The 9530-nt window shown below is 39.2% G+C and overlaps 1 protein-coding gene across 3 annotated transcripts in view; it reads right to left on the bottom strand.

Moving 5' to 3' along the window:
• The window catches only part of RXFP1 (relaxin family peptide receptor 1), a 63732-nt gene that overhangs the window by 40496 nt on the left and 13706 nt on the right, over positions 1–9530 (bottom strand). For all 3 annotated transcript variants that reach the window (XM_065903894.1, XM_065903895.1, XM_065903896.1), the window contains exons 5-7: positions 4988–5059; positions 4828–4899; positions 3717–3791 (exon numbers count right to left, since the gene is read on the bottom strand). In XM_065903894.1, coding sequence (XP_065759966.1) covers positions 3717–3791; positions 4828–4899; positions 4988–5059 — 219 coding nt within the window. The remainder of the gene's footprint in view (positions 1–3716; positions 3792–4827; positions 4900–4987; positions 5060–9530) is intronic.

Raw genomic sequence — 9530 nt, 5'->3', positions numbered from 1 at the left:
CCAGCAAAGCTACTGTGTGAAAAGTTCCACGGAACATATTCTGTGTGATAAGGCTTCAAAAATAAATTCTAAATATCATATGCTCATTACACAGAATTTACAGATGAAATGATGAAACTAAAGTCACTTAGTCTTTCTATACCAAATTAATGAATAGATTGACAAAGAAAAGAAGTGATGTTATACAATGTCACAACATCCCTTCTATCTTTTTCCTGCCTCCAAAGTATTTTGTTTTTTTGGAGATATTTTATTTTAGTAAGAGTTTCCATTCAGTATCACAAAATCCAAGTCTATGCCCCAGCCACTAATGCCAAAGAAGCTGAATAGTTCTGTGAAGACCCACAAGACCTTCTAGAACTAACACCAAAAAAAGATGTCCTTTTCCTCATAGGGGACTGGAATGCAAAAGTAGGAAGTCAAGAGATTCCTAGAGTAACAGGCAAGCTTGGCCTTTGAGCAGAAAATTAAGCAGGGCAAAGGCTAACAGAGTTTTGCCAAGAGAACACACTGGTCATAGCAAACATCCTCTTCCAACAACACAAGAGAAGACTCTACACATGGACATCACCAGATGGTTAATACTGAAATCAGATTGATTATATTCTTTGCAATCGAAGATGGAAAAGTTCTATAGAGTTAGCAAAAACAAGACCAGGAGATGACTGTGGCTCAGATCATGAACTCCTTACTACCAAATTCAGACTTAAACTGAAGAAAGTAGGGAAAACCACTAGACCATTCAGGTATGACCTAAATCAAATCCCTTATGATTATACAGTAGAAGTGACAAATAGATTCAAGCATTTAGATCTGATAGACAGAGTGCCTTAAGAACTATGGATTGAGGTTTGTAACATTGTACAGGAGGCAGTTATCAAAACCATCCCAAGAAGAAGAAATACAAAAAGGCAAAATGGTTGCCTGAGGAGGCCTTACAAATAGCTCAGAAAAGACCAGAAGTGGAAGGCAAAGGAGAAAAGGAAAGATATACACATTTGAATGCAGAGTTCCAAAGAATAGCAAGGAGAGATAAGAAAGCCTTCCTACATGATCAGTGAAAGAAATAGAGGAAAACAATAGAATGGGAAAGACCAGAGATCTCTTCAAGAAAATTAGAGATGACAAGGGAACATTTCATGCAAATATGGGCACAATAATGAACAGAAATGGCATGGACCTAATAGAAGCAGAAAATATTAAGAAGAGGTGGCAAGAATACACAGAAGAACTGTACAAAAAAGATCTTCATGACCCAGATAAACACGATGCAGGGATCACTCACCTAGAGCCAGACATCCTGGAATGCAGAGTCACGTGGGCCTTAGGAAGCATCACTACGAACAAAGCTAGCGAAGGTGATGGAAATCCTAAAAGATATTGCTGTGAAAATGCTGCACTCATATGCCAGCAAATTTGGAAAACTCAGCAGTGGCCACAGGACTGGAAAAGGTCAGTTTTCATTCAATCCCAAAGAAAGGCAATGCCAAAGAATGTTCAAACTACCACACAGTTACAATCATCACACACTCTAGGAAAGTAATGCTTAATTCTCCCAGCTAGGCTTCAAGATACGTGAACCAAGAACTTCCAGATGTTCAAGCTGAATTTAGAAAAGGCAGAGGAACTGGAGATCAAATTGCCAATGTCCACTGGATCATAGACAAAGCAAGAGAATTCCAGAAAAAGCATCTAGTTCTGTTTCATTGACTATGCCAAAGCCTTTGACTGTGTGGATCACAATAAACTGGAAAATTCTGAAAGAGATGGGAATACCAGACCACCTAACCTGCCTCCTGAGAAATCTGTACGTAGGTCAAGAAGCAACAGTTAGAACCAGACATGGAACAATGGGCTGGTTCCAAATTGAGAAAGGAATATGTCAAGGCTGTATATTGTATCCTTGCTTGTTTTACTTATATGCAGAGTACATCATGCAAAATGGTGGACTGGATGAAGCATAAGCTAGAATCAGGATTGCTGGGAGAAATATCAATAACCTCAGATATGCAGATGACACCACCCTTATGTCAGAAAGTGAAGAGCCTCTTGACAAAAGTGAAAGAGGAGAGTGAAAAAGCTGACTTAAAACTCAGCATTCAGAAAATGAAGATCATGGCATCCATTCCCATCCCTTCATGGCATCCATTCCCACCCCTTCATGGCAAATAGATGGGGAAATAATGGAAACAGTGGCAGACTTTATTTTCTTGGGCTCCAAAATCACTGCAGATGGTGACTGGGCCATGAAATTAAAAGATGCTTGCTCCTTGGAAAAAAAGTTATGACCAACCTACACAGCACATTAAAAAGCTGAGACATCACTTTGCTGACAAAGGTCCATCAAGTCAAAGCTATAGTTTTTCCAGTAGTCATGTATGAATGTGAGAGTTGGACCATAAAGAAAACTGAATGCTGAAGAACTGATGCTTTTGAACTGTGGCGTTGGAGAAGACCCTTGAGAGTCCCTTGGTCAGTAAGGAGATGAAACCAGTCACTCCTATCAGAAATTAGTCCTGAATATTCATTGGAAGGACTGATGCTGAAGCTGAAACTCCAATCCTTTGGCCACATGATGGGAAGAACTGACTCATTAGAAAAGACCCTGATGCTGGGAAAGATTAAAGGCAGCAGGAGAAAGGGATGACAGATTGAGATGGTTGGATGGTATCACTAACTTGATGGACATGAGCTCTGGGAGATGGTGATGGACAGGGAAGCCTGGCTTGCTGCAGTCCATGGGGTCACAAACAGTTGGACATGACTGAGCTCGCAAAGTGAACTATGCTTAGAGGAGTTAGATTAGATAATACGAATGTTGAATTAAAGTCATGCCAAAATTTTTGAGGAATTGTGACACAATATTGACAAGTACCATTTGAGAAAAGCATGATATCCAAACGAGCTAGGCAAAAACAGAAAAGTTAGTTGTCTTCTGTAAGAAGAGATACAGGGAACCCTCCTTCACTGTTGGGAATGTGAATTGGTACAGCCCCTATGGAGAGCAGCATGGAGTTTCCTTAACAAACTGAAAATAGAGCTACCATAGAATACAGCAATACCACTCCTGGGCATATATCTGCAGAAACTCTAATCTGAAAAGATAGATGCACCCCAATGCTCATAGCAACGCTATTTACAATAGCCGAGACATGGAAGCAACATAAATGTCCATCAACAGAGTAATGGATAAAGAATATGTGGTACATATACAGAGTAGAATATGCCTCAGTCATAAAAAAGAATGAAATAATGTCATTTGCAACAACATGAATGGACCTGGAGATTATCATACTAAGTGAAGTAAGTCAGACAGAGAAAGACAAATATCATATGATATCACTTATATGTGGAGTATAAAATATGATATAAATCAACTTATTTACAAAACAGAAATAGACTCACAGACATAGGAAACAAACTGATGGTTATCACAGAAGAAAGGGGGGAAGGAAGGGATAAATTGTTTGGAATTAACAGATGCACAATACTGTATATAAAATAGATAACCAACAAGGCCCTACTGTATAGCACAGGGAACTATACTCAATATCTTTTAATAACCTATAATGGAAAAGAATATAATATACATATATATAGGTACACACACACATATATATAACTGAATTACTTTGCTGGACACCTGAATCTAACACAACATTTTAAATCAACTATATTTCAATAACAATTAGAAAAAGAAAGATACAGCAACTTACAGCCAATGCAGCCTGGGCATGTGCTGACAAAGAGATTTGTCAGGCAAGCGGGTAAGGACATTATTCATCAGTACTCTGAAAAAGAGAATCAGAAAGGAGTCCCATGTTTCTGTTTCTTTTCTCAACTGAAATGAAACGTGGGCTTATCATTATTCTTATGAAGCTTGGAACATCTAATAAGTTAGGTGCCTTCTCACTCTTTTTTTTTTTTGTAAATCTCGTTGTATTTAAGTGTTTGTTAGTAAGAAAATTAGACAAATGATATCTGTCATATGGAAGAAGCAGTAACACCAGCAGACTGAAGAAAACACCTGTACCCTTCAACTGTGGGTAGTGAAAAGAAGGTGATTTCAAAGGAACGCTATTTTTCTTTACCAAGATTAATATACTAAGTCCCTTACATATGAATGAGTTCCATTCCAAGAGCATGTTCTTTAAGTCCAATTTGTTCGTAAGTGCGACAAAGTTAGCTTAGGCGCCCAACAAACATGATCAGCTATATAGTACTGAACTGTAATAGGTTTATAATACTTTTCACACAAATAATGCATAACAAGCACAAAAGATAAAACATTTTTGATCTTACAGTATAGTACCTTGAAAAGTATACCAGTGTAGTACTATAGCTGGCATACAGAGGCTGGCATTGTGTGAACAGGGAAGAGAAGTTACTGACTGGAAGAGGGAAAGAAAGTAGGAGATGGTAGAGCTGAAGGACCAGCAGCAGGGAACGGAGGACAAGCTGTAATGTCACTCACGTCTGATGTTGATGGAACGCATGTTCACATCTTTAAAAGCTCACAGCTTGAAGGTTTGTATGCAGGGCTTACTGCATGGCATACTACTGGTGTGCCTAAGGATATGGGAATGAAACATGTCTGTGAGGCTGTGTTTAGTTTCGATGGGCTGACATTCTAGAAGACAGAAGATCTTATAAAATTGTTACAACTACAGAATCGCCTCATAGAATAGGACCAGGAGATGGGTTTTACTTGGAAAGGTCTTTTTCAGGTTCTAATAACAAATAAAACGCTATTAAACTCAAAGTGATCATTTTTTATTCATGTATTTTCCTTCAGTTGGAATATTTGCTTAAATTTTTAGTACTTACAGGAGAATAAGAGAATTGAGTCCATAAAATGTTAGTGGGGAAATTCGATTGAGGTGATTATCTTCAATTATCCTGCCAGCCAGAAGAAAAAATGGATTCATTTTATATATTTTTCAACATAAAGACTAATACCATAATATGCCACAGAAATGAAACATACAGCCACTCTAGTCTGTAGAGATCTTCAAAAACACCTGGCTTCAAGAGGGTTATTCTGTTATGACTGAGATACCTGAAAAAAGAGAAATGATGACAGTAAATCTCTTATCTTCTTGATATCTTACAATGAGGAAAAGAAGAACATAGTCATTCATCTTAAAGTTTCTTATATGCTGTTCTCATCAGGCCATTTTACTGCCTTTGGAACTCTTAAAGTTCTTTATCATTTACCTTTCCATATCCAGTTTTTAATTTCTCAATTATCAATCAACCATCAACCCGTCAGTCAATCACTGTATCTATTCATCTATTCATCAGATTGTTTTGACAGTTTGCTAGGTCTCTAACCCCCTTCTTTGAGGAAGATGACATCTGAGCAGGTAAATAGTATAGCAGCAGAGGGAAAGAGCTAGAACATGCAGTTACTCTGACTTTCCAGCGGAGAAGACGTTGATTGCTGGTTGGGGCTGTGGAGTTTGGAGGGGAGAGGAGACAGGGCTAATGGAAAGAGGCTCAATTGAGAAGAGATTTGGAATGAGGGTGTGTCATCCACAAAGTAAAGCATGGATGGGAGTGAGTCCCAGAGAGAGGAAATGACTTATGCAAAGGCAAGAGGTGTGAGGGTGACAAGTTGAAGGGTCATTGTGAAGAGGCAGAGAGGGGACACAGAAGATGCTCTGGGGACAGGCAGGGACCCGCTCTGGAGGAAAGAGACTGGGCACCTGGGGAGTCTGACCCACTGTACTCTGAGCAGACTTGACTTCTCACTCTTCTGCAGAGTGAATGCTCTCTTCCTTCTGTTATACTGATTGCTTATGCATTTTTCTTTTTTCTGTTTCTTCCAAGAGCAAATAGCAGCTGTTAATAACTTTCAAAATCACCTCTTGTATAAGTGGAATCAAGCTAGCATAGTCAATTCATAGAGTCAGAAAGTATACTGGTAGATGCCAAGGACCAGGGGTGAGGGGTGGGGAGGGGAATGAGGATTTTGTGTTTAATGGGGCCAGGGTCTCAGTTTAGGAAGGTGAAAATAAGGGATATGGATGACGGTGAGAATGCATGACAATGTGAATGTATTTAGTGCCACTGAACTGTACAATTAAATATGATTAAACTGTACATTTTATAACTTTAACCTCAATATAAAAAACATTAAAAAAAAAATCACCTCTCTTCTTTTATAGAGGCCTTAGAGTCTTTATGTGGTTTTTTTTTCCCTGAAGAAAACTTTTGGACACACATAACCCAACAAAATAAATAAATAAAGGGATAAATAAAGGGAAATATTTGCAAAAATCTAATTCCATTTAACTAATTAATCTAATTTAATTAAATTAGTTTAATCTAATTAGACTAATTTAATATAATTCCATTTAATCTAATTCCATTTAACTTTGTCCTTTTGATTTGGTAAAGTGGAGGTGAGACTCTCAAAATGCCTAAGGTTGCCAGTGGTAGAAAGAGTCCAGGACCGAAATATGTGCAAAATTCTTCTCCTTCCATTTTGGCTTAAAATGGCAGAGAAACTCTTTCTGTATCAATTTCTCTAGCTCAGCAATTCTGCTCTGAATCTGCTGTCAGACAGTTTGGTTCCTAGCTCTGCTACTTGTTAACAGTGTGACCTGAAGCAAACAACTTCTGAAATCCTCAGTTTCCCCAATTCTGAAGTGGCAATAACATCAGGGCCTAATTCACTGGGTTGTTGAGCATTTGAGACCAGGCGTGTCAGAAGCGCTTGGCACATATTATCATGACCATGTCTCTGTTCAACTTCCCACATTAATTTATTGCCTCCTCCTTTTCCTCACTGCCTGTGATTCCTATGCAAGTATTCATTCAATTCCATTTCTACTGATACATGGACCACATTGATTTCTCTCTTCACTCTGACAAATTGGGCAGTTGTGTTTGTTGTATTGTTAGTTGCTCAGTGGTGTCTGACTCTTTGTGACCCCCATGGACTGTACCCTTCAGGCTCCTCTGTCCTTGGAATTCACCAGATGATAATACTGGAGTGGGTAGCCATTCCCTTCTCCAGGGTCTCTTCCCAACCCAGACTTCCTGCATCTCCTTTATTGTAGGCAGATTCTTTATCATCTGAGCCACCAAGAAAACCCAATTCCACTTCTACTGATACGTGGACCACACTGATTTCTCTTTTTTTCTCCACTCTGACAGATCACAGAGCTGATATCTTATGAAATCTCTCCTGCCAAGAATTTCCTTCCCCTCTCCACCCGGCAGATCTGACTTTTCCTTGGGGGTAGTGTGGGATAAGACCCCCACATTCTAGCCACTTCTTTCCTTCCCTTGCAAGCCTGGAGCCCCAGTTGGGCACGGGAAGATGGAAAGTATCTCAGAGGCTCCCTTTAAGAGTCACTGGAAGTCCCCCAAGTAAAGGTATTTGATCCATCCCTACCCCCAAAGACCTGTGCTGTCTGTTTCACCCAGTCCTCTTCAGTTTTCAGAGTCCTCATCCACTGCTCTGGACCTGAAATGATCACTGCTTTCAGACAACCATCATAGCAGCTGTGGTCTGAACAACACAGGTTTAGGTCCTAAGAAAGTAAATCCCTCGCCATTCTCTATGATGTATATGTGGGCATTGTTTCACCAACATAGACTGTAAGCTTCTGGAAAGCAAGGGGTGCCTCTCCCCAGAGGAAGCACATGGTTCTCTCTGAAATACCAGAGTGTAACATGCTGGAAGGCAGCAGGTCTGACTTCTCTTTCTCTGTACCGCCCTCTAGAATGTCTAACTGAAGAACTTGCACACTCTGAGGGGAAATGAATATCTGCGGATGAGTGACGGAATTGAATCTGATGGTGATCCATGAAAACCCAGGACCATGTGACATTTTTACACTCAGACAATATTCTAGTGGCAGGAAAAAGCCAAGGAGTGGATGGAAGACATTATTGCATTTACTCTCCAGTTTCTACTATCTTTCAAGAGCCCCCTCCATATCCATTGAACATTATACCCAGCAGATATGTTTAAAAGTTTTGAATAGATTTGTGAGAGATTGTAAAGAAAGGTAGTCAGAAATATGATAAGGATGAGTCCAGTACTGACTTCGGGTAATTTGCTATGACGTGAAAGAGCCGGGTTGGGACGGAAGGGAAGAGGACACGGCTACAGGGGTTACTGTTAGGACTTTGGAACTCCAGTGACTTTCTTCCATTTTGCTACTAAGTGATTGGGTGGCCTTGTTGACTCACCCCCAAACTCTGATACCACCTGTGAGGAATCTGACCAAAGTTTCTTGGGTTAAGGATTAAAAATTGGGATAGAATAGAAAGCAAGGGGCCAGAAATAGAAATACAGGAAACTTTTATTTATGTGATTTTGGGTCATAATTCCCTTCAATAACTCTTGGGAGTCAGCTGCTTGGTAGAATGCAATGAAATGGAACTCTGAGAAGGACTATTTTAAAAAGCTTTGCTCTTAACTATAATGAGATACCACTTTACACCCGTAAGGATGGCTGTTATTAAAAACTACACAGCACAAAACAACAATAAAATCCCATAAAATAGCAAGAGTTGATGAGGATGTAGAAGAATTGGAACCTGTGCATTGCTGATGAGAATGTAAAATGGTGCAGATGCTGTGGAAAACAGTAAGGTGGATCCTCAGAAAATCAAATGTAGAATTGCCATATAACCCAGCAATTCCAGTTCTGGGCATTCACCCAAGAGAATGGAATCAAGAGCTCAAAGAAATATTTGTACATCAGTGTTCATAGCACCATTATTCACAATAGGTGAAAGGTGGAAATGATCTCAGTGTCCGTCTGTCAAAGTCAATAAATAAAAAATGTGATACACAGAATGGAATATTATTCAGCCTTATTATCATTACATTCAGGAATGAAATTGTGATATATATTCCATGGGTGAAACTTGAAGGCATAATGCTAAGACTAAGATGTTATGAAATAAGCCTGACACAAAAGGGAAAATATTACCTGTTTCTACTTCTGTGAGACCCCTAGAGTAGTCAGATTCGTAGGGACGGAATTGTAAATGGTATTTGCAAGAGTCTGGAAGAGGGGCTTGGGAAGTTAGTGTTTATTGGATGTGGAGTCTTAGTTTGGAAGATGAAAAGTTCTGGAGATGGATAGTTGAACAATAGTGTGAATGTACTGAATGCCTTAGAAATGACTCAAATGGCAACTTTGCAATATATATTTTACCATAATTAAAAAAAAACTTTGTTCTTTCAAACTTATCATGCTTTATATATTTGTACAAGGAGAATTAGTGGGAAAAGCACAACTTTGGGTTTTCTCCTTTACAAATTTTAGCGATCACTAGATTTTCTCAGGTTGGTAAAGTTCATTCAGTCCTCATTCCCATCACTATGGCTAATGCATACTGTATGCCTAATTCTTCTGATTTTTCTCATTCATTCCTCACAACAATCCTGAGGTAGGTACTGTTGCAGTTTTCACTTTTACAGTAGAGGGAGTTGATGCTTAGAAAGGAAAACAAGTCCTCAAGTTCACACCCCCAGTGAGAGGTGCAGCATGTGTGACTCA

Source organism: Muntiacus reevesi, chromosome 13 (assembly GCF_963930625.1).
Source record: "Muntiacus reevesi chromosome 13, mMunRee1.1, whole genome shotgun sequence".
NCBI classification, from domain to species: Eukaryota; Metazoa; Chordata; class Mammalia; order Artiodactyla; family Cervidae; genus Muntiacus; species Muntiacus reevesi.
Note: the sequence above shows the minus strand (reverse complement) of the source record. Positions and strands in the feature narration are given on the sequence as shown.